Source organism: Piliocolobus tephrosceles, chromosome 9 (assembly GCF_002776525.5).
Source record: "Piliocolobus tephrosceles isolate RC106 chromosome 9, ASM277652v3, whole genome shotgun sequence".
Lineage (NCBI taxonomy): Eukaryota > Metazoa > Chordata > Mammalia > Primates > Cercopithecidae > Piliocolobus > Piliocolobus tephrosceles.
This window is the reverse complement of record NC_045442.1, coordinates 130,565,802-130,592,208: the sequence shown is the minus strand read 5'-3', so window position 1 is coordinate 130,592,208 and position 26,407 is coordinate 130,565,802. Positions and strand designations below refer to the sequence as shown.

The 26,407-nt window shown below is 42.2% G+C and overlaps 1 protein-coding gene across 3 annotated transcripts in view; it reads right to left on the bottom strand.

Annotated features, from left to right (window-relative positions):
• LARP4B (La ribonucleoprotein 4B) overlaps nt 1-26,407 on the bottom strand; it is a 124,486-nt gene that overhangs the window by 25,211 nt on the left and 72,868 nt on the right. For all 3 annotated transcript variants that reach the window (XM_023192442.1, XM_023192443.2, XM_026454785.1), the window contains 3 exons: nt 11,456-11,534; nt 9,404-9,540; nt 2,097-2,200 (listed from right to left, as the gene is read on the bottom strand). In XM_023192442.1, coding sequence (XP_023048210.1) covers nt 2,097-2,200; nt 9,404-9,540; nt 11,456-11,534 — 320 coding nt within the window. The remainder of the gene's footprint in view (nt 1-2,096; nt 2,201-9,403; nt 9,541-11,455; nt 11,535-26,407) is intronic.

The following is a 26,407-nucleotide window of genomic DNA, read 5'->3' as shown; positions in this document are numbered from 1 at the left end:
GCCCAGGCTGGAGTGCAGTGGCGCGATCTCGGGCTCACTGCAAGCTCTGCCTACCGGGTTCCCGCCACTCTCCTGCCTCAGCCTCCCAAGTAGCTGGGACTACAAGCGCTCGCCGCCACACCCGGCTAGTTTTTTTTGCATTTTTTTTTAGTAGAGATGGGGTTTCACCGTGTTAGCCAGGATGGTCTTGATCTCCTGACCTCGTGATCCGCCCGTCTCGGCCTCCCAAAGTGCTGGGATTACAGGCTTGAGCCACCGCGCCCGGCCTTCATTGCTCAAGTTTTACAACAGATATAAGGTCAGCAGTTTTGAATAATATAAATACTCCAAAATCAATGTCTACTGCTAAATGCAGAGAATTCTCCTTGGTTAAAGTTTCACAAACATTTCAAGTCTTAAAAATTAGGATCTATGTTTTAAATATCACTTTAAGTTAATACAGATGTCCAAATGAGTAATAAGAAATATGCTGGTCCTCAGCCGGGCACGGTGTCTCACACCTGTACTCCCAGCACTTTGGGAGGCCGTAATCCCAGCTACTCAGGAGGCTGAGGCAGGAGAAGCGCTTGAACCCGGGAGGCAGAGGTTGCAGTCAGCCAAGATCGCACCACTGCATGCCAGCCTGGATGACAGAGCAAGACTCTGTCTCAAAAAAAAAAAAGAAAAAAAAAGCAAGAAATATGCTGCTCCTTCATATTCAGACCCTTAATAAAAATAGGAGCAAAAAAATTACAATCCGAAATTCTTTTTCTCCACATACTACATACAATACAGAACTAGTAAAGAGAGGCTGAGTTGAACAGAAGGTAAAACTTGCTAGAGTAGGACCATACTTACATGAGAGTAACAAAATTTCTCACGCCAGGCAGAGAACTTTGTTGGAATCCTAACCTTTGTCACAGGCTAGTTTTCCTTAAGAACTCTCACACACACTGACCCACCCGGACTGAAAAGCTAAATCTGGAAGCCTGAGCAGCCATGTCCATTTCCTCTGCAGAGAAGGTGTGTGGAAATACGCAGCATGAATGACGAGGCAGAAATCACAGGAGATGAGACCAACGACAAACCCAGGCTTCCTGTGGCCTGCAAGTCCCCAGAGCAGGCAGAGTCCGTTTTCTGAGGTAGGATAAACTAAGTTCCCAGCACCTCATACAAAGACTTTGCTTCATGATTTCAAGGTGTAACCATCAGTGTGTTTACCACACAGAACAACTCAGTTTAGGCATCTGGATAAACAGCAGATTTTATAGCAACATGTAACAGTAGATAGCTTTTCATTACTTTTAAGCTATCAGATACTGTAGTTCCCTAAAATTACTGCCCAAGTCGGGTGAACCATGAGGTCAAGAGTTCGAGACCAGCCTGGCCAAGAGGGTGAAACTCTGTCTCTACTAAAAAATACAAAAATTAGCCAGGCACAGTGGCAGGCGCCTGTAATCCCAGCTACTCGGGAGGCTGAGGCAGGAGAATCGCTTGAGCCCAGGAGGCGGGGCTTGAAGTGAGCCCAGATCGCGCCACTGCACTATAGACGGGCAACAGAGTAAGACTCCGTCTCAAAAAAAAGAAAAAAAAAGGACTGCCCAAGTTCCCGGTTCTCTGAGAGGGGCGGTGCGGGCTCGGGCCAGGCTCCCGGTTCTCTGGGAGGGGCGGTGCTGGGAGGGGCGGTGCTGGGAGGGCGGTGCGGGCTCAGACCGGCCACTCCGGTGGCTCAGGGAGTTCTTCATGATGCCCCTTTGACATAAAAATACTCGTTTTGAAAAGTTATTTACCACAAAAGTGCTTTTTTCTTGATTTGTGGGGTTACTAATCTTATTTTTAAATAAATATTTAAATGTGTTATTTTTAATGTCTAAATATAGAAATGAATAAACCTTCACTATCTTATTATAAGGAGTCCTGGGATCAAAAGGTTTGGGAATCATTCCCTCCTACTCTGTAACTCAGTGTGTGTAAATCCTGGGAAAACAGTGTTAATGTAAGTATTCCGTCTAAAAAGCACACAGCCCAAAAAAAAACACAAAAGTAAAAAAAAAATCAAAACCAACAAAGACCTTTGGGAAAATGTCCAAGTAACCTTCAGAGGAGAAATTACTTACTTCCACAGGGGTAGATTCAGGTATTTCACGCAATATTACTATGCAGCGATTCTGATTTGGCCTTACTTTCTCTCCCTTTTCATCCACTTGGACTAAAGGTAAAGCTATAAAGAGAAGAAAAATCAATGGTAAAACAAAAATATTAAAATGCCAGTGGAATGTGTTACATTCTATTACTATATTACTAAATAAGCTAAAGAAACCTGCAAATAATGGGTAAACTGTCAAAACTTTTGCTAGTCTAACACAATCCAAAGGTTTTAAGCCAATCTCATGTTAGTTTTCAAAACTAAGGAATACGAACATTTAAAAACCTGCAAGAGCCATAATGTATGTAACACTATGAAACAAAGGTTCTAAACAGCTCAAGCACTAAAAGCAGATAAAAATACAGGGTTAATGGCCTTCTCCTTTCCACAAGTACCTAAAGTGAAATAATCATGTCTTACAACTTGTTTCTGTGTGCCCCTCCCTGGAGCCCTGGTGATCATCTCTTACCTAACGGTCATGCACTGTTTACATTAGGACGCTGGTGTGACTGAGGTAATAGACCTAATTCAGATTTTGCCAGTTTTTACATAAATTGTGTTTTGGTGTCACATCTATGAAACTATGCAATGTACAGATTCGAGTCTCAGCAAGTAATGATGACAATTAGGGCTCAGAGGTGCCCACTGTTGCAAAGATACAAATTACCAGCATCAGGATGAAAGTGGCAACATCATTACAGGTTCCATCAACAGGAAAAAGGTAACAATGGAATATTATGAAAAAGTTCACACTAATAAATTATGTGAAACAGAAACATTTCTTAAAAGACATAAGCCATCAAAGCTCACTCTACAAGAAAGGTAACTGGGGCATGACTGTAATTTAATTTTTTGTATCTTAATCTGACAAAAGATCATCAAAGACTCATGTGCTGAAAACTGCAAAACACTGCCAAGCGAATGTTTTAAAGACCTACATAAAGAAATAGTCTGTGCTTGTGGGCTGCAAAACTTAACATTGGTAGAATGGGTACATTCTCCTGGAGTGAATGTACAGAATCAATGCAATCCCAATAAAAACACCAACAGGACTTTTTGAAAAATTGTAATGATGATTCTAAAATTCATACACAAATGCAAAACATTTAAAAAAGCCACAACAAATCTGGAGGTTCCGTACCTACTTTAAGACTTACTATAACGTTACAGTGATCAAGACACTGTAGTGTCAGCATCAAACCAGACAAATAATCAAGGGAATAAAACACACGTTCCAGAGATCAACACCCATGTGCACGGGCAGCCAGCACAACAAGAGCCCAGACACGTGGGTGCTGCAGCAGATACACACAGGACGCACACCCCACACCATGACAAACATCAGCACAAAAAAAATCACAGACTCGAACGTTCAAATGTAAAACATAGAAGGAATAAAAGGAAAACTATTAGAACCTTGGTTCAACACCAAAAGCAAGGTACAACACCAAAAGCAAGATCCGTAACAGGAAAAAATTAACAAATTGGACTATAAAAATTTCTACTTCTGCTTCTCTTTTTTTTTTTTTTTGAGACGGAGTCTTGCTCTGTCACCCAGGCTGGAGTGCAGTGGCCAGATCTCAGCTCACTGCAAGCTCCGCCTCCCGGGTTTACGCCATTCTCCTGCCTCAGCCTCCCGAGTAGCTGGGACTACAGGCGCCCACTACCTCGCCCGGCTAGTTTTTTTTTTGTACTTTTAGTAGAGACGGGGTTTCACCGTGTTAGCCAGGATGGTCTCGATCTCCCGACCTCATGATCCGCCCGTCTCGGCCTCCCAAAGTGCTAGGATTACAGGCTTGAGCCACCGCGCCCGGCCTACTTCTGCTTCTCAAAAGACACTGGTAGAACAGAAAAACCAGCTGTACACTGAGAGAGCATATTTGTAAATCACGTGATAAGGACTTGTATCCAGAATACCCGTAATACATATTTCAGTGTACACACATACATCATTGACAACGTGACTGTGGGGCAAAGAAGCATCTTTTCAACAAGTGCTGCTAAACCAATCGACATCCACAGGCAGAACATTCGTCTAGGTGCAGACCTGGCACCACCATTCACAAAAATTAACCCCAAATGGATCATGGACCTAAGTGTAAAATGCAAAACCTTAAGTTCTAGAAAACAGAGGAGGAAAATCTAGAAGACCTTGGTCTGACAATAACTTCTTAGGCACCACACTAAAGACAAGATCCGAAAAAACTTCATTAACATTTAAAACTACTGCTTTGTGAAAGGCAATGTCAGCAAGATGAGAAGCCACTGACTGATGGAAAACAGTTGCAAAAGACACTTCTGACAAAGGACTGTTAACATCAAAATGCACAAAAAACTTAAAAACTCAACAAGAAAATGACCAAGATTAAAAAATGGGCAGAAGACCTGGACAGACACTTCACAAAAGATTTACAGAGGGTGAATCTACATGTGGAAAAACGCTTCACATCATATGTCACAGAGAATGCAAATGAAGACATCAGTGAGATGTCACTGCATACCTATTAGTAGCACGGCAAAAATAAACAACGACACCACCAAATGCTGCTGAGGATGTGGAGCAACAGGAACTCCCATTCGCTCCCGATAGGAATGCAAAGTGGTTCATCCACATTGGGAGACAGTTTGATGGTTTCTTACAAAACAAATCATATTCGTAGCATATGATCTGGCAATTGTGCTCCTTGGTATTTATCCAAAGGAGCTAAAAACTTATGCCCACGCAAAATGTGCACACAGATGTTTAAGGAACTTTATTCACAACTGCCAAAACTTGGAAGTAATCAAGACGTCCTTCAGTGGGTAGATGGATAAAGAAACTGTGGGACATCCAGACAATGAACAATTATTCAACACTAAAAAGAAATGACCTATCAAGCCATGAAAAGACATGGAGGAACCTTTAACATATATTGCTAAGTGAAAGAAGCCAATCTGAAAAGGCTACATCCTACAGGATTCCAATCCTAGGACATTCTGGAAAAGGCAAAACTACAGAGACAGTAAAAAGATCAGTGGCTTCCAGTGATTGGGGGAGGCGAGGATGAATGGGCGGAGCACACAGGATGTTTTTTTAAATTTTTTTCTTATACTTTAAGTTCTAGGGTACATGTGTACAAGGTGCAGGTTTGTTACGTATGTATACATGTGCCATGTTACGTATGTATACATGGGCCATATTGGTTGGTACATATGTATACAGGTGCCACGATGAGTTAATGGGTGCACCCGCTAATTCATCATTTACATTAGGTATATCTCCTAATGCTAACCCTCCCACCTCCCCCCACCCCACAACAGGCCCTGGTGTGTGATGTTCCCATTCCTGTGTCCAAGTGTTCTCATTGTTCAATTCCTACCTATGAGTGAGACCATGCAGTGTTTGGTTTTCTGTCCTTGTGATAGTTTGCTGAGAATGATGGTTTCCAGCTGCATCCATGTCCCTACAAAGGACATAAACTCATCCTTTTATATGGCTGCATAGTATTCCATGGTGTATATGTGCCACATTTTCTTAATCCAGTCTATCAATGATGGACATTTTGGTTGGTTCCAAGTCTTTGCTATTTGAATAGTGCCGCGATAAACATACGTGTGCATGTGTCTTTATAGCAGCATGATTTATAATCCTTTGGGTATATACCCAGTAATGGGATGGCTGGGTCAAATGGTATTTCTAGTTCTAGATCCCTGAGGAATTTTTGAGCCGAGATCACGCACTGCACTCCAGCCTGGGCAACAGAGCAAGACTCTGTCTAAAAACTAAATAAATAAAGTATATTTCTAAAGAAAGGACTCAATTGTTAATAAAACTAATAAACTATGTGTGGGACATCTAAATAGACACTACTGCAAAGAAGAAAAAAGAAGGCAAATAAGCACATTTTTAAAATGTTCAATTTCATTAATCATTAGAGAAATAGAAGTTAAAACCTCAACAAGATACCACCATATAGTTATTAGAAAACATAAAATTAACATGATTGCATACCAAGTGTCAGAAGGATATGGGAAAATGGAGCTCTCATCCCTGCTAGTGGTGGCCAACCGTAAAATGGTCCAACCACTTTGGAAAACAGGTGGGTGGTTTCACAGTTAATCATACACCTAACAACACAATCCAGACATTCCACTTCTGGCTATTTACCCGAGAGACAGGGAAGCACATGGTCACACAGAGACTTTCACACAAGTGTCCACAGCAGTTTGTAGTGGTCAAAACCTGGCAATAACGTAAATGTCTTTAACTGGTAAGTGCATGAACCAACTGGGAATACCCATTTGAAAGAATACTTCCCAGCAAAAAGAAGCAATCACCTACTAATCCAGTAAACAACAAAATAGTTATGCCAGACCAAAGGAAAGTGATATTGCATAACCGACTCCATTTACATCAAATTTGTAAATACTGCAAACTAATCTGTAGGGACAGGAAGCAAATCAGTGGTTGCCTGGGGAGGGGTAGAGGAAGCTTGGCGGGGGTGGCTGTGATGGCTATGTTTGGTATCATGATTGTGGTCGTTTCATGGGTGTATAAATATGTTAAAACTTACCAAATGTACACTTAGAAAGCATAATTTCTGGCATGTAAATTCTACCTCCATACAGGCAGGGGTGTGACTCTCCGCACTCCACGCCTCGCCCAACTCACCTGCCTCTGTGACGTGGCACTGAATGATGAGCTTCAATCCCATTCATGCTTTCCCACCATCTCCATGCTCCCCGAACCCACAAAAATCTCTGTGCTTCAGCTTTACACACCCCCAAGCTTTATAGACATGGTATCACCTTGCACAATTTTGGAAATATGCTTTTATAAACATTATAATTTTAAAATTCATTCTTGTTGGAATATGTAGGCCTAGCTCACTGTAACAGCTCTGGTACTCACTGTGTGAATATAACAAAATGTATTTATTCTGGTGACAAATATTTTAGCATGTCTTTTTAATTAGCAGTTTCAGTTATATTAAGGGTAAAAACAGCACTTGAATCAGACACACTAGGACATGCACTGTATGTTTATTATGACATTAAAAATAATCTAGAAATGTAACTTATACAACTTAACACAAGAGCTGTAGTATTCAAAGTAAAATCATTCAGACAATCTTGAGTTAAATTTTTAAAAAGATAAAATCAAATATTCATCAAGTATCTGCTGTGTGTCTGAGTCTCTGTTAGGTATTTTGGGCACAAGATTTAAACATAAGATGAGGCCAGGCATGGTGGCTCACACCTGTAATCTCAGGACTTTGGGAGACTAAGGGGGGCAGATCACTTGAGGTCAGGAGTTTGAGACCAGCCCTGCCAACGTGGTAAAAAATCGTCTCTACTAAAAATACAAAAAATTAGCTGGGTGTGGTGATGCATGCTTGTAATGCCCAGCTACTTGGGAGGCTGAGGTAGGAGAATTGCTTCAACACAGGAAACAGAGGTTGCGGTGAGCTGAGGTGGCACCACTGCACTCCAGCCTTGGTGACAGAGTGAGATTCCATCTCAAAAATAAATTCATTCATTCATTCATTCATTCATTCAATTTAAATTAAAAAAAAAAAAAAACAAAGTAAGATGAGAACTTTAATCCTGCGGACCTATTTATGACATGTTCATCCTCTTAAGAACTACAATTAATGCAATAACTTGCTAACGATATTCTTATCACACAGGTTCTTACAAAGGCATGTACATCTCTGTCCAAAAATCGAGTGAAAAAAGACAAAATGAGAAACTAAAGAGCTGAGTGCAAATGGATAAAAGGTAAGTCATAAAGAAGGCAGGAGGAAATGGGACGAAATAGGTGACGAGGCTGCCCTGGATCGCCTATGGGCAGGTGGGCTCTGTTAAGTAACCACACAGAGCAATTTAATATCCTCATGGTCGGTGGAAACCACTTCTTGCCAGTAACAATCAACTGAGAAATCATTCCAGTGGGGCAGCAGCATTTGCAAGGTCTGTCCAAAAAGGAATAACTAAACCTGGAACTCCTAATCGTAACCAAAAAGACTTCAGAGTATAAACAGGGACAAGAATGCTGCTGGCCTTTCAAAGATGGGGCCCAATTCAGCTGGCACAGACAACAGCTTCTGTTCTGCATGGTGACACCAGGGAGCACGGCGCCATCCTGGGAGATGGCAGTGCCACTCTCAGAACTCACAGTCAATGGTAATCATGTTTGCCAGTTTCTTCACTGTCTCCAATAATTTAATAACCCACGATATCTGTCTAAAAACAGAGAAATAGAAAACTTGTATTTGTGAAAAGAAAATCCAACTAAGCTCTTACCTTTTTACACTACTGTAAAGTCGAATCCACACAAGAATAAAAACACCTGCATGAACTGTCGCCAGTACAGTTAAGCCAGGGACGATGTGGAAACCCTTCTATGCGAGTAGAGGCAGTGGACTTAAATGAGACTTGAGGTCAGGCTTAGCAATGTCCAATCACTCAAAACTACGCAGGGGGCATCGTCAACACTTCATGCTTAAACACTATTTGATGTTGCCAAATTTCAAAGAAACAACTTCACTCACAACATAATTTTTTTTTTTTTTTTTTTTTTTTGAGACGGAGTCTAGCTCTGTCGCCAGGCTGGACTGCAATGGCACGATCTCAGTTCACAGCAACCTCCGCCTCCCGAGTTCAAGCGATTTCCCTGCCTCAGCCTTTCAAGTACCTGGGATTACAAGCACGCACCGCCACACCCAGCTAATTTTTTGTACTTTACTGGAGACGGGATTTCACCATGTTGGCCAAGACAGTCTCAATCTCCTGACCTTGTGATCCGCCCACTTCGACCTCCAAAAGTGCTGGGAATACAGGTGTGAGCCACCACACCTGGCCCACAACACAATTTTAAGAAAAACTGCAATAATTATTTCATCAAAACATAAACAGGAAGTTGCAATTTGAAAGAAACACCTTTAGTGGCAAAACTGTAATTAAAGTGTATTTTACTTTAACTATAAATGTTATTTTTATTTTGTTTTTCATGAATGAAACAGCTATCTTTAAAATTCCCATTAAAAAGATTATTTTCTACTTCATATGGCCCAAAACTTGTTTGAGGTTTCATAATGGATCCAACTGGCATTCCCAGGACTATCAGGCGCTACTCCAGAATTAGTGGACCTGAGCAGAAAGCAACGGAGGCAAGAGAAGAATCTGACTTGCCATCAAGGACCTTAATGTTTGATGGCTATAGATTTAAAGGTTCACCCTGAGAAGACAAATACTCTAAGCACAAGTATTATTAATTTAAAATTGTCATTTACTTACATCTTAGCACTTCCACAATCAAGTCCACATCAGTGCTGAGCTTCTTGATGTGGTCGAGGTTAGCCACCGTTGTGATTGGCACATACTGGTCACTGTCCATCTGTGATATAAGATACATGTCACTAGCAAGGTTCTCCCTGTTGAAAGAAAACAATCTCTTTTAATCAATATTTCTTTAAAAAGAAGTTTCACCTACTGCAATTCCAGTTTCACAAGAGGCATGAGTGTGGCATGGTATTGCTTTGGAGTTAAATCGGAGCCCAGGACCCATCGTTATTTGCTGTCTCTCCAGCCTCAGTTACATTTTTTCAAAATCTCAGCCTTGAAGAGGCAGGGAGTGCAAAAGTAAAAGTATACTGCACTTTCTACAATCAAAGTTCATGAGGAGATGGTTATTTTTAAATAAGATGTAATTATTTGTAGCTGTCATTTTTGTCCTAAGAAGTATTTGAGGAGTTTATTAAAAATACATACAATTTTGTTAGGCTGGGCATGGTGGTTCATGCCTGGAATCCCAGCACTTTGGGGGACCAAGGTGGGCAGATCACCCTGGCTCAGGAGTTTAAGACCAGCCTGACCAACATGGTGAAACCCTGTCTCTACCAAAAATACAAACATTAGCCAAGCCTGGTGGCAGGCACCTGTAATCCCAGCTACTTGGGAGGCTCAGGCAGGAGAATCGCTTGAACCCAAGAGGTGGAGGTTACAGTGAGCCAAGATCGCACCATCGCACCCCAGCCTGGGTGACAAGAGTGAAACTCCGTCTCAAAAAAAAAAAAGAAAAAAAAAAATGTAAAGTACAGAAATCCAGCTGAATGAACAAGAAAGGAAAACATAAAAAGGCCAAGATCACGTCATTCACAAAATCCTTCTGTGGACTCTGGAACACTCACTAGAGAGCCTGTATCCAGCCCTGGCTTCCTGGCAGCCAGAACTGAAAAGAAGGAAACAGTAACTTTACCCACAAAACCCAAAGGTGAGCCACAAATCATCAGCAGTTTGGGCCACGATGAGCTATTTTCTGGTGTTTTGGTCAAAGATCAATGTTTCCTGTGAATTCTCAAGGCATTGTACAATGTAGTCAACAAGGTCCTAAGAAACATTTCAAAACTGAAAGCAGTGCTGGGTTCCTGGGGCCTCTGCTCAGTGTCCCTCAGTGAAGGCCCATGACTGGCCGATCAAACGGAGGCCATGCAGGAGAAGGCCCTGCTCCACCCTCATCTCGGCCATCTTCCAGTTGTAGCTGATTCTGGCCCCATGGGGCTACAGAAGGGTGTGAGTGGCAGAGGGCTAACACCTGTGCCCCACTGGGGTGCTCCACTGGTGCCCCAGCACCTCTTGCGTCTACTGTGTCATGGTGCGTGCGGTATGCTCAGACTCCAAACGTGGAACAGCATGGGCACGGGGAGGAGGCCAGCAGAGCCCGTCACACCTCCACCTCATACAGCCCATAGGCTTCAAGGAGCCCCTAGCAGACACCTGTGTGGAATCCTCAGGGCTCCAGAGAAAACACCAGGAAAATCATCATCGCCAGAAAACCTTACACACGGCCAATCGGTTGTTGCCATACTCAGAGAAATTACATCCAACCCAATCCCACCTTCCTTTATGTCCAGTTCTGCCATTGGAACTTTAAAGGTTTTACTAAGAAAAACGTATTACTCAGGGGAAAAAAATAATGATTAAAAATGAGTGTTATATAAACAAAACAACTTGCTATCTCAGTGTTTGGTGTGTTTTCAGAAACAACATGGCACATTTGTTCTCAAACTTCGGTGTGATGAAGAGTCTGATTCAGCAGCACAGGGCGGGCCAGGCCCTTCAGACAGGACTCCGGACAGTGACCACCACCACCACGGGGGACCATGACATGAAGGTTCCATTCCGTTCTCAAATGTCAAAAGATTGTTATTACTCAATATTCCACGTCTGAATATTCATATATATGGATGTGAGTAGATACTCCTTCATAAAACATCACATTTGTATATAATTTAACTATTTGCACAAGACTAGAAATATCAGGATTAGGAAAAGCACCACCAGCCTTACCTGGACAAGCAGAACTCCAACGTTTTCTTAAGTACTTCCCGCGGGTCTTCCTGGCTTTCTGGCTGAGACTCATTTCCTCCTACAGAAAAGTAATAATCAACTTAGGAAAAACGGCTTAAAATTTAGGAAGCAGATAATTCAGTACAGCAGTTCTAGTGCCTTCAACTTACGTTCTGACACACCTACATAAGTGTATATTGAGTATGAAAACTGCTACTTTACCTATCAAAAAAGTAAATCATGCAAAAAAATCTATTCCTTTATCCCCCAAAACAAAAACAGCACAGTTTAGAAAAATAATCTAAGTCTCATTAGCAGAGTTTAGCACGGGCTTTTTCTACCAGAAATGACAAGTGTAAGTTTAGTTCATGCCTTGTCTCACTGCAAAAAGAATTTTCAAGTAACCTACACAAACACAAACACTAAACAATAATAAAATATAGAGGAAAAAATTAAAACAACCAACAACAAAGATAACTGGCAAACAACCAAGGCTGGAGATCATAAACAGACAGGCCCTACAACACTAGACAGTTTCTACAACAGAGGCTCCAATTTGCCTTTCAACTTCCAGAGTAGAAGGAACAAGTGAGAATTGTCGTGTTACAGAATTCCTATAAGAGAATGATAAATAAATCAGATCTTCAAGAGGAAACAAAAGCTGGATCTAAATCCTGGAAGAAATTTCTGAGAAGATGCCAGAGGGCATGGTGTGTGTGGTCACAGGCAGCACAGGGCCGTGAATTTGAAGCTCTGTAAGACAGAGCTGGACTCTGGACACTGCATAAACAGGTATTTTAATAATGTTGAGACGACAGGCACTGAAACGCTAAGAACTAAGTTTTTTCTACATTCCTATACAAATTAGCATGGTATAATCATACATGAGCCATGCTAACACAAGAGACACTTGTATCTTAAAAGTCAAAGTTAAAGACCATGAAAAGGCAAAGACAAAGTGGAGCGTTCAGGACAAATAAGAGGGACAGAGAGTTTGTATGTTATACAATGAGCTTAGTAAAAATCCACCCCCATCAGCAAAAAGAAAACAAAACTGCTAAAGCAACCTTATAACACAAAACCAAACCATGGGACTCAATGAGACTGAAAACTGAAAACACAACCTGATGCCACTGTCCATCTAGACTAAAGTGTCTCCGGATCACTCATCTAAATTCACACTCCACCCCCCATGTTTAACAGGTGTTTACTAAATATTTCTATGTGCCCAGCACTATGACAGGCTCTGTGAATTCAGCCTGAATAAGGCAAAGCCCGTGCTCTCGTGAAGCCAACACTCTCGTGGGAGAGGCAGACGACAGACAGTTAACCAGTAACTATATACATCATGTCAGAGAGAAACTGACACTGAGGAAACCACCCAGGATGAGGGGCAGCAAGGCCTGGTGCCGTCCAGACACGAAGTGCCATGTGATCTGACAGAGGAGGGGTGGGGCACGCAGGAAGGTGGGAAGTGTGTTCTAAGTGGGCAGCCTCAAGCACAGGCGTCCCAAGATGGGGCCTCTCAAGGGGTAGAGTTCAGAGTAGGAGGCCAGCACAGCTGAGAAGAGGGGTGATAGACACAGTAAGAAATGAGGTCACAGAGGCTGATGTGTGTGAGTGAGATCAAGGAGGACGTTAGAGGATGTTAGAGTAAACGTCATAGAAAACCAATTCAAGGCTGACATTTTGAAAAGATCTCTGGTTCCATGGTGTAGACAGACTGTGCAGGCACCAGCCAGAAGTTAATGCAATCACGGAGGACAGGGCACTAGGGAGGACTCTCCAAGCGATAGCTGGTGCCGAAGCCACAAGGGAAGGAAGAAAAACAGCCCAGGACTCAACCTGGGACACTCCCACCTTCAGCAGGAGGCAAGTGCATGAGGGCCAAAAGACACAGGTTAACAGCCAGCAAGGTGGGAAGACCATTAGGATACTGTGAAGTTAGGAGCCAAGATAATCACCCACTATAACATGACACAGTAGAGCCAGGTAAGTTAAGAAGTTGGAACTAACTACTAAATCTGGCTGCACCAGGGTCATTAAAGAGCTCGACAAATGCCGCTTAGGACAGCTGTCTACCTGGACTGGACTCCAGAGGGAATGGAAGCAAGGAGATGGGACAGCAAGCAGACAGCTGAAGTGTTCTACAGTGGAAGATGGGCTGCCCGGGGTGGCTTCATCTAAGATGACAGATAACACCACTTTAGAAAGATGGGGAGTGACCCAACCATGCAAGAAACGCCTGGCACTGCAGCCAGAGGAGACTGAGGAGCACAGACAAGGACAAGTGAGGCGGGCTCTCGGGGAGACTGGAAGTTGGGCACATGGTGCTGGGAAGACACAGGCCATCTGCCTCCAGGCAAGATGGAGTCACAGGAGCTAGGTTAACCTACCCTTTAAAACCACTAAGAAACCAAATAAGATAGATGAAATGATAGTTTTCCAGATGTGGGACATAGGGCAACAAAGGACATGGATTCCTATGTGACATGAGACTTTTTTTTTTTTTTTTGAGAGAGTCTTGCTCTGTCACCCAGGCTGGAGAACAGTAGCGTAGTCTTGCAACCTTGGCTCACTGCAACCTCCACCTCCTGGGCTCAAGTGATTCTCCCACCTCAGCCTCCTGAGTAGCTGGGATTATAGGCACACACCACCAGGTAAGGCTAATTTTTTTTTTTAAATTTTTAGTAGAGATGGCGTTTCACCATCTTGGTTAGGCTGGTCTTGAACTCCTGACCTTGTGATCTGCCCGCCTTGGCCTCCCAAAGTGCTGGAATTCCAGGTGTGAGTCATCGTGCCCGGCTTGACATGAGACATTAAAGTAAGCCCCACAGGTCCAGCCCACAGGTCCAGCCCACTGCCCTGAGGGAAGTCCCAGGCTATGCCCAGGGAGTGGGAAGTCAGGTGGGAACCCAGTGTATGGCTGCGTGAAAGAGAAAAAGAGAATGCAGGAGATGGGGAGGCTGAGTGCACAGGCCAGGCAGCAGGAGGAGCTCCAGAGAACCGCAGGGCCCAGGCCCCAGCACGTTGTTGGCCAGGTTCTTTGCAAAGCACAGATGTGATGAAACTACCCAAGGCTCATGGAAGAACCACCTGAGAGGATCAGAAGTGTAACAATATATGTCATTCACGTGCAGGGCCTGAAATGGTTAACCGTCCCCCCAGAAAGTCTTGTGATTCCCGGAGCCCTGCCTTGGTGATAGGAAACAGGCCCCACACCACACGGCTCCACTCACACCTATAACATATTTTAAAAACGAGATATGAAAGGATCACACTGTTTCCAAGAAACTTGGCTGCATCTCAGAACAAATATCAAATACTTAAAGAAATACAAAAATACCAAGCCCTGAATAAAGTAAAACTCAATCTAACCAAAAATGACCACGCACGCAAAGAAAGCAGGACGGTGTCACCCATGACAGTGAGAAATATCAACCCACAGACGTCGTCCAGACCTGACACGGACGGTAAAATTAACTGAGAAGGATGGTAAAAGTTACCATAACTGTATTCCATATGTTCACAAAGTCAGGTTAAGGACATAAAAGTTACAAAAATAAGAAAGAAAAAATAAAAAACTTATAGAGATGAAAACTCCAATGTCTGATATTAAAAATACTTGATGAGATCAACAACAGGTTAGGCATTACAGCAGACTTGGGAACCTGAAGACACAGTAACAGAAACTTCCCAAAATCAAACAGAAAATGAGAAGCACGACGAGCTCCAAGGATCAGTCAGCTGCGGGCAACATCGAGCAGCTCAGCTCCAGTGTAACATCAGACCCTGGCACAGTCTGCCCCCAACCCAGAGAAATCTACACACGTGAATAGAGAGCACTGGAAACCACCACCACATGGACAAATAGGTGTGCTTTTTTGCTTGTTATAATTTAAATCTCTTTTAAAAATAACTGACTTTTAAATAAAAATAAAAACAGTATATTGTCAGTTTATAACGTAAGTAACTGCAAAATGCATGACGACCAAAGCATCCAGGCCACAAGAGCAATGGCGGCAGACTGCTTCACACGTAGACTGGGTTAGCCGAAGGAAGTGGAACAAAACGCAAAGAAATCATTAAAACAGCAAAACAAGAAGGCTACTCCACAAGAAAACAGAAAAAGAGGGAAAGAGGAACGAAGAACAGATGGGACAAAAAGAAACACAACATGCCTAGCACTCAATCTTGGTTTCTGATATCACTCTCCAATGAAGGACCCAACGCTCCTTGGAGAAATGGCTGATTCTAAGACTGAAGCAAGGAGAAAAAAACAAAACCAAACAAAATAACCACGAAAAGCCCTGCGTTGATGGGGCATGTCAAAAGGAGCCAACCAGAACTCCTGATGGCCAAAGCTAGAACAATTTGAGCAACAAAATAAAGCAGTATCAGATTATAACCAAAATTATAAAACAAACATTCCTGAATCCACACTGCTATAAATAGTTGAATAAGTAAATAAAGGAGAAGAGACAAATCTCCCATACATAAGAATTTTAAATAATTTACGAAGATTCGTGTCCTCATAGAGGGCGACCGTAAATCCCCAATTCCTTGAGTGTGGGCCGTACTCAGCGACTTCCTTCCCAACAGTACAACACGGAAATGGGGAGGCAAAGGGTAACTTCACAGTGAGAAACCCAGTAAACAGCCAGGCGATCAAGATCCACACCAACAGTGATATGTCACGCTGGCAGGGTGCACCTTGACATATGTGATGAAAATGGTGTTTTACCTTCTCAAACCCATTAACACTGCAGCATCACAAGGAGAAAACATCCAATTCTAATAGAAGAGGATGCTACAAACCACTTGACTAGTACTCTTCAGAACTATTGTATCAAAATTACCACAAACAAGGAAAGCCTGGGAGACTGTTAGAGCCAAGAGGAGCCTAAGGAGACGTAACAATTAAATATAATGTGGTTCTCAGCTGAGATCCTGCAACAGAAAAAGGACGTTAGGTTACAATGTATCACTACTGGTTCAGTGATGGGGATAAATGCACCATATTAAAGTAAGATGTTCACAGTAAGAAAAACTGGGTGCCAGGTATATGGGAACTATGTGTGTTCAATCGTCTCCATTTGTCTGTAAGTCTAAAACTATTCTAAAACCAATAGCAAGATGAGAGACCTAAACCTAACCAAAGCAATGACCACACTAAATGTTAACATTCTAAATAGAAGACAAAAAAGCAAAACCCAAATGTTATGTTATCTACAACAAATGCACTTTATTAAATAAACAAATAGGTTAAAGTAAAAAGGATATAAGGTATGCCATATTAAGGCTAGTCAGAAGAAGCCTGGAGTGATTACATTAACATGAGACCAAGTAAATTGAGAGCAAATACTATTACTAAAGATAGAGAGAGGGGTCAATCAATCGAGAGGCCACAAAAATCCTAACAAGTCTTCAAAACACATGAAGCAAAAACTGATAAAACTAAAAGGATAAACAGACAAATGCATAAATTAATAGAGCCTTTCTTTCAATAGCTGACAGAACAATGAGGCAGAAATCAGGAAGAGCACAGTAATCCTGAACACTGTCACTCAACCTGACCTCATCAACACTGACAAAATATTCCCCACGGCAACAGCAAAACACACACTCTTCTCAAGGACAAATGGAATATTTAACAAGACAGCCCGTATTTGAAGCCATAAAACAAGACTTAATAATATATTTAAAGAAATTCAAGTCATACAAAGTATGTTCTTTGACCACAATGAAATTAAACCAGAAATTAATAAAAGCAAGATCCCTGGAAAACCCCAAAATATTTGTAAACTAAATCAAATACCTCTATATTACCTATGAATCAAAGAAAAAAAAAATCAAAAAAGAAATAAAGTATTTGGAAGTAACTGAAAATGAAACAATGCATCTAAATTCCAGAGATTCTGCTTAAGCACTACTGATGGGGAAAATAGTGAAACTAAATGACTGTATCAGAAAATAAGAAAGGCCTTGTATTAATGAGCTCTGCTTCCACCTTAGGACACAGGAGAAAGGGTAAATTAAACCCAAAGAAATCAGAAGAAAGTATATTACAAACATCAGAAGAAAGACAATGAAATAGTAAAGAGTAAAATAAATGAGAAAAGTTGATGAAAAGAAAACACTAACTTTTTTTTTTTTTTTTTTTGAGATGGAGTTTTGCTCTGTCCCCCATGCTGGAGTGCAATGGTGCGATCCTGGCTCACTGCAACCTCCGTCTCCTGGGTTCAAGCAGTTCACTTGCCTCAGCCTCCCAAGTAGCTGGGACCACAGGTGCCCACTACCACACCCGGCTAATTTTCGTATTTTTAGTAGAGATGGGGTTTCACTATGTTGGCCAGGCTGGTCTCAAACTCTTGACCTCAGGTGATCTGCCCGCCTCAGCCTCTCAAAGTGCTTGGGATTACAGGCGTGAGCCACCGTGACCAACGGAAAACACTTTTTGATAAGGTCAGTAAAACTAACAAACTTCTACCCAGATCAATTGGGGTCATAAAGACGACACAAATTACCAATAACAGGGATGAGTGATGCAACATGACTATAGATTTCACAGGTGATAACAGAGTATTATGAACAACTCTGTGCCGCAAATCCCACAACTCAGATGAAATAGACCAAATCTTCGTAAATATGTAAACCAAAGCTCCCTCGAGAAGAAATAAATGAGTAGCACTATGAAAAAAGAAACTGTAGTTGAAAGCTTTCCCATAAATAAAACTTCTGCCCAGGTGGGACGCAGTGGCTCACACTTGTCATCTCAGCACTTGGAGAGGCTGAGGTGAGCGGATCGCTTGAGCTCAGGAGTACAGAGACTAGCCTGGGCAACATGGTGAAACTCCGTCTCTACAGAAAATACAAAAATTAGCCAAGCATAGTGGTGTGCTACTGTAGTCCCAGCTACTTGGGAGGCTAAGGCAGGAGAATCGCCTGAGACCAGGAGGTTGGGACTGAGTGAGCCATCATACTACTGTACTCCAACCTGGGTGGCAGACCAAGACTCTGTAAGTAACTAAATAAAGTAAGTTTAGTAAGAAAGAAAGAAAGGAAAGAAGAAAAAAAGGAAAACTCCTGCCCACGTGACTTGTTTCACTTCCTCATATGAGGAAGAAATAATACATAACCTCTCCCAAAAACTTAAATAGAAAGAAAAACACTGAAATGAAAACTAGAAACCAAGATCCCAGGTGTAAAAATTATAAGCAAAGTTTTGGTAAATGGAATCTAATAGTATATCCAAAGTATACTGTATCACGATCTACGGAGGTTTAGACCATGAATGTTGGTATCACATTTGAAAAACAATTAATACAATTCATCCTAACACACTAAAAAACAACAAATATATGCCTATCCCCATAGATGACAAACTACAATATTCATTCCTCATAAAAATCTCTCAGCAAACCAGGAAAAGAAGAGCGCTTCGTCCACATGATAAAGGGCACAGACCTAAAACCACCACTAACGTTACACTTAAGGGGGAAATGCTGAGTGCCTCTCATAAGACCAGGGACAAGCCAAACGCTGAGTGCCTCTCACAAGACCAGGGACAAGCCAAACGTTGGTCCGCTGTTTCCGCTTCTGTTCACCTTTGTATTGGAGGGCCTACCTAGTACAACGGGGCAGGATAAAGAAATAAAAGGCCTCAAGATTGGAAAGAAAGTAACACGGTCTTCATTCTAAAATAATCCAGTCATCTATGCAGAAAATCCAATGTAACCTACCAAAAAGTGCCTAAAACTAGTAAGTGAGCATAACAAAATTCCTGGGTTTGGACTCAGTATATAAAAATTAATGTTTTGATATACTAGTAACCAACAACTGCAAATACTAATTTTAAAAATCACTTACAATAGCACCAAAAAATAAAAAACACTTATAAACGGGATAAAAGATGTAAAAGACCAGTACACTGAAAACCAAAAAATACTTCTGAGAGAAATTAAAGAAGATGTAAACAAGTAAGAGATACATCTTGTTCATGGATATTGTTCAGATGTCAACATTCTCCAGCTGATCTAGAGATTCAATGAACCCCCAACAGAAACCTCAGCACTTTGTACATATTAACAACCTCATTCTAATTTGCATGGAAATGCACAGGAACTAGAATTTAAGAAGTAACACTGAAAAATAAAGTTGGAAGGCTATCACTACCTAATTTCAAGAATTATTTGCAGTATAGGAATACCTCAGAGATATCATGGGTTCAGTTCCAGAGCACTGCAATCAAGCAAGTCACACAAAATTCTGTTTTCCCAGTGAATATAAAAGTTATGAGTACACTGAGCTGTTTATATTAAATGTGAGAGAGCAGTATGTCCTTTAAAAAAAAAAAAACTACAATACCTTTGTTTAAAAATACTCTAATGATGGCTGGGCTTGCTGGCTCAGGCCTGCAATCCCAGCACTTTGGGAGGCTGAGGCAGGTGGAACACTTGGGGTCAGGAGTTCAAGACCAGCCTGGCTAACTTGGCAAAACCCCATCTCTAATAAAAATACAAAAATTAGCTGGGCATGGTGGCGCACGCCTATAGTCCCAGCTACTTGGAAGGCTGAGGCACAAGAATCACTTGAACCCCAGAGGCAGAGGCTGCCATGAGCTGTGATCGTGCCACTGCACTCCAGCCTAAATGACGGAGTGAGATTATGTCTCAAAAAAAATAGATAAAAATAATCTATTGTTGGAAAATGTTAACGATCATCTGAGCCTTCAGCAAATAATAATCTTTTTTGCTGGTCCTGCCTTGATGATGAGGGCTGGCTGTTCAGGATGGTGGTTGCTGAAAACTTGGGTGGCTGTGGCAATTTCTTAAGAAAACAGCACTTTCACCAAAGATTTCTCTGCAGCGTGTGATGCTGTTTGATATCATTTTATCAACAGCGGGACTTCTTTCAAAATTAGAGTCACTCCTCTCAAACCCTGCTGCTGCTTTATCATCTAGGTTTATGGAATATTCTAAATCCTTTGTTGTCATTTCAACAATATTCACAGTGTCTTCACCAGGAATAGATTCTAACTCAAGAAACCATTTTCTTTGCTCATCCATAAGAAGCAAGTTTTACACATTCAAGCTGTATATGAGATTGCAGCAATTCAGTCATATTTTTGATTCCAATTCTACTTCTGATTCCAATTCTCTCCCTATTTCTACTACATCTGCAGGGACTTTCTCCACTGCAGTTGTGAACCCCTCAAAGTCCTCCATGAGGGTTGGGATCAATGTTTCTGGTTAATGTTGACATTCTGACCTTCCCTCATGAATCACAAATGTTCTTAACAGCATCTAGAATGGTGAATCCTTTCCAGAATCCATCAGAGGAACCATGATCTAGAGCAGCGAGAGCCTTATGAAATGTATTTTTTAAATAAGAAAATCTGAAAATCACAATGACCCCTTGCTCCATGGGCTACAGAACGGATGTTGTGTTAGCAGGCACGGAATCAACATCCATCTCCTTGTACACCCACCAGTCAGCGCTCGCGGGTTAATAGGTACATTTTCAATGAGAAACTAAAATCTAAAAAATATCTTCTTTTTTTTTCCTGAGCAGTAGGTCTGAACAGTAAGCTTAAAATATTCAGTAAACCATGATGTAAACAGATGTCCTGTCATCTAGGCTTTGTTGTTCCACTTACAGAATACAGGGAGAGCAAATTTAGCATAATTCTTACGGGCCCTAGGGTTTTAGGATGGTAAACGGTAAATGAGCACTGGCCTCAAGTTAAAGTCACCGGCTCCATTAGCCCCTGACAAGAGTCGGTTTCTAATGTTGAAGCCAGGATTGACTTCTTCTCTTTAGCTATGAAAGTCCTAGATGACATCTCCTCCTAATATAAGGCTATTTTGTCTCCATTGAAAAATTTGTCGTTTACTGTAGTCATCTTCATCAATTATCTTACCCAGATCTTCTGGATAACTTGCTGTTTCACCTTGCATTTTTATATTATGGAGACTGCTTCTTTTCTTTAACTTCATGAACTAACCTCTATGAGCTTCAAACTTTTCTTCTGCAGCTTCCTCACCTCTCAGCCTTCACAGAACTGAAGAGAGTTAGGGTCTTGCTCTGGATTAGGCTTTGGTTTAAGGGAATGTTGTGACTGGTTTTTCTATCCAGATCAAAGTTTCTCCACCTCAGCAAAAAGGCTGTTTTGCTTTTTTATCATTTCTGGGTTCACTGGAGGGGCACTTAATTTCCTTCAATGACTTTTCCTTTGCATTTACAGCTTGGCTAACTGGCTCCAGAGACCTAGTTTTCGGCCTATCTCAGCCTTTGACATGCCTTGCTCACTAGCTTAATCATTTCTAGTTTTTGATTAAAATTGAGATAAGTAAAACTCTTCCTTTCACTGGAACCCTTAGAGGAGGGGATGTAGGGTTATTAACCGCCTAACTTCAATACTGTCATGTCTCAGGGAACAGGAAGGCCCAAGCAAAGAGAGAGAGACAAGGGAACAGCCAGTTAGTGGAGCAGTCGGGACACACACATCATTCATAGATTAAGTTTGCCATCTTAAAAGGCGTGGCTCCGCTCAAGCCTGTAATCCCAGCACTTTGGGAGGCCGAGACGGGCGGATCATGAGGTCAGGAGATCAAGACCATCCTGTCTAACATAGTGAAACCCCACCCCCAAAAAAAATACAAAAAATTAGCCAGGCTTAGTGGCAGCGCCTGTAGTCCCAGCTACTCGGGAGGCTGAGGCAGGAGAATGGTGTGAACCCGGGAGGCGGAGCTTGCAGTGAGCCGAGATCGCGCCACTGCACTCTAGCCTGGGAGACAGAGTGAGTCTCGGAAAAAAAAAAAGGTGTGGCTCCTGGTGCCCCAAAACCAAAACAATGGCAGTAGTACAAAACACCAAAGATTACCGATCACCATTAGCATTAATAATAATGAGAAGGCTTAAAATACTGTGAGAATTACAAAAATGTGACACAGAGACATGAAGTGAATACCATGCTATTGGAAAAATGGTGCCAATTACTTGCTTGATGTAGGGTTGCCAAAAACCTTCAATTCATAAAGAACATGGTAGCTGCAAAGCACAATGAAGAGAAGCACAATAAAGCAAGCTATGCCAACAAGCCAAGCAGTGCACTACTGGAGTCAGAGCGGGCCAGCGCATCGATGGCACAGAAGAGACAGTCCAAAAATAAACCCAGACCCACATGAACAAATGACTTCCGACAAAGGTGCAAAGGCAGCGCTGGTGGAGAAAAGCCTTTCAACAAACAGCCGCAGATTCCTACACACAAAATGAAAATAACTTTGATCCATATTTCATACCTTATACAAAAACTAACCTAAAATGGACCTAGAAATGTAAAATCTAAAGCAATTAAACTTATAGGAGCAATATAAACCAATAGGGAGAACCATAAAAGAAAAAAATGATAAACTTGATTATATAAGAAATTTTTAAACTGCTTTTCAAAAATACTCTTAGGAGAACAAAGCATATTGCATATCTGGACTTATATCCAAAACACAGAAATAACTATCAAAAGTGAGTAATAAAACAACCCAGTAAGAAAATGCACAGACACAACACCAAGTAAGATATATGCATTACAAAAAAACGCTGCAAGTGAGAGCCTGGAAGTTATCACTCTGGTCTGACAAGTAAAAAATCTAAAAAAACAGAACAATTAACAACTCTTCTTAGATCCTAAGTAAGGTCACAAGGCAAACAACTGCTGCCATATTGGACAGACAGACAGATGAATAGAGAAGCGATCACAACGTATGGAGCGGAAACCTTTGCAGGAACCAGGGCGAGGACAGAAAACACTGCCCTGGAACTGATGAACTGCTGGATGCTCAGGGTGACCACCTCTGAGAGTTAAAAACTGCAGGGGGTCCTGCACTTCTGCGAGTTATACTTTCTGGAGCTCAACCAGGTCCTCCTAGTGAATACGAGAGAAAAATCCCTTCGTGCTCCTGGCAGGGGCAGGAGTAAAGTAACCATTTTGAAAAATACCAGAGCACTCTGTTCTTCTTAACAAGGTCTGCCCTCAGGAAAGACAATTTAACCAGAGTTCAACTTGCCGGGGTTTAGTCAGAGCAGAACAGACCTAGAGGAAGGGAAATACCTCGCTCCTGCCCTCCTCTAGCCATCCTGCCCCATCTAAGACGGGTGGAAAAAAGAGAAGCTCCTGTGAGCTTCACAGTCCAGGGCCCGGGCTCACTACAGACTGAGACTCCCAGGCCTCCTGTGGAAGGCGGCCCCTGCCCACACCTCACCCTACAGCACTGAAGGTGTAGTCACCACAGTGCCTTCCACCCAGCACACCACAGCTGGTTCCCGAGAAAGTTACAAGGCAGACAAAAGGCCAAAAACACAACGTCAAGACAGAGCAAGCCTGAGAACCAGGCATGACAGGGATGTTAGAATCATGAGACAGGGAATTTAAAAGAACTAGGATAACATGCTAAGGGCTCCAATGGATAAAGCAGACAGCAGGTAAGAACAGGTGGGCAAGGCAAGCAGAAAGATGGAAATCCCAAAGGAAAAAAAAAAAAAAGAAGTGTGACAGATCAAAACTACGGTAACAAATGCAGGCTGCCTTTGATGGGCTATTAGGAGACTGGACATGGATGAAGACATATCAACAGAAACCTCTGTTGGGACTCAGAAAACAATACCCCAAAATGAAAGTCTCAGAAACAAAAGTTTTCTGGGGTCTTGTTTTATGTGCTTGAGAGTTGAACCGTGACCGAGTGGGAGCACTCTGGTCTCCATCATCAGGGGAGGCACGATTTTTGGTTCAGGTCAGGTGGCCGGTCTGAAAACAGGAACCCAAGACTTTTCGTTCCGCACACGTCAAGTGCTCGGGAGTTTAGTCTTAATAAGAGGTCCCGTGTGTAAGGGGCTTTTGTCATCTCAGCTCCTGCTGCCGGGTGAGCTTGTGTCAACAAGAGTCTTTGCTAATTGAGCCCATTTCTGAGAGTGAATGTTTTGTGGGGGATATCTTTGGAATTGCTTCTTCTATGTCCTCTCCAGGATCTATCCTGGACTTTCCATCAAGAGGCTATCGGATTGAGTCACTACTGAAACATATACACTACTGAAAATTCTAAACGTCAATGGCCAAAAGATGGACGCTTTAAATCAGAATTGTAAATCTTAAACAGGATTTCAGAAATCTCATCCTAAACAACTGACAAAAACATCAAGAACAAAAAGGGTGCTTGGCACCACTAACCATTAGGAAGTGCAAGCCCATCTCTAGAAAGACCCAAAAGTGCTATGGTTAGCCTTAAAAATTCTCTTTAAAATTAAAGAACAAAAATCTGACCTAAAACAAAATTAAAATTTTGTTTTAAGCTTAAACTCCTACTTTGGATTCCCCTGTGGGTTAACAATGAAGGCTGCTCTATATTCTTGTAGGCCGACAGTTGAAATTCCAGGCTTTCCCTATGGTGGCCTGATTAGACACACAGCCCAATGGAACAGAAGAGAGAGCCCAGAAAGAAATCCTTGCACACCCGGCCAATTTTTTTTTAACAGGAGTGCCATGACCGTTCTATAGAAAAAGGGCAGTCTTTTCAATAAATAGTGCAAGGTCAACTGGATATCCACATGCAAAAACAAAGCTGGATCTATACTTTATAACATATACAAAAATTAACTCAAAACGATCAAAGATCTAAATGTAAGACACGAAACTATAAAACTCAGACGAAAACACAGACAAAACCTTCATAACAAGGAATTCAACAACATTATCTGAGATACGACACCAAAGGCACAGGCAACACAACAAAAAATAAACAAACTGAACATTAGGATAAACTTTGTACATCAAAAGACACTTTGAATAAAACAAAAAGGCAACCCACATAATGGAAGAAAATAATTGCAATTGATGCATCTGATCGGGGTTAATGTACAGAACATACTGAGAACCCCTAAAGACATTAACAACAACTTGATTCAAATACAGGCAAAGGACTTGAACAGACATTTATCCAAAGACGACAAATGGCCAAGAAGAACAAAAAGGGTGCTTGGCATCACTAACCATGAGGGAAACGCAAGCCAAACTACAAAGATACACCCACTAGAATGACTTCTATCAAAAAAATCAGAAAATAGGCTGGGAGTGGTGGCTCACGCCTGTAATCACAGCACTTTGGTAGGCCGAGGTGGGCAGATCACCTGAGGTCAGGAGTTCGAAACCAGCCTGGACAACGTGGTTGAACCCTGTCTCTACAAAAAATGCAAAAGCTAGCTGGGTGTGGTGGCTCATCCCTACCATCCCAGCACTTTGGGAGGCCTAGGTGGGTGGATCACTTGAGGTCAGGAGTTTGAGACCAGCCTGGCCAACACGGTGAAACCCCGTCTCTACTAAAAATACAAAAATTAGCCGGGTGTGGTGGCTCACACCTGTAATCTAGGCTACTTGGGAGGCTGAGGCAGGAGAATTGCTTGAACCCAGGAGGTGGACGTTGTAGTAAGCTGAGATCACAATCCAGCCTGGGCAATAGAATGATTCCATTTCAAAAAAATCAGAAAATAACAAGTATTGGCAAGGATTTAATAAAACTGGAACCCTTGCACACTGATGGTGGGAATGTAAAATAGTATGGCCTGTGTGGAAAACTGTATGGTGGTTCCATAAAAAAAAGTTAAACGTGGCCAGGCGCGGTGGCTCAAGCCTGTAATCCCAGCACTTTGGGAGGCCGAGACGGGCGGATCACGAGGTCAGGAGATCGAGACCATCCTGGTCTACACGGTGAAACCCCGTCTCTACTAAAAATACAAAAAACTAGCCGGGCGAGATGGCGGGCACCTGTAGTCCCAGCTACTCCGGAGGCTGAGGCAGGAGAATGGCATAAACCCGGGAGGCGGAGCTTGTAGTGAGCCAAGATGGCGCCACTGCACTCCAGCCTGGGCGACAGAGCGAGACTCCGTCTCAAAAAAAAAAAAAAA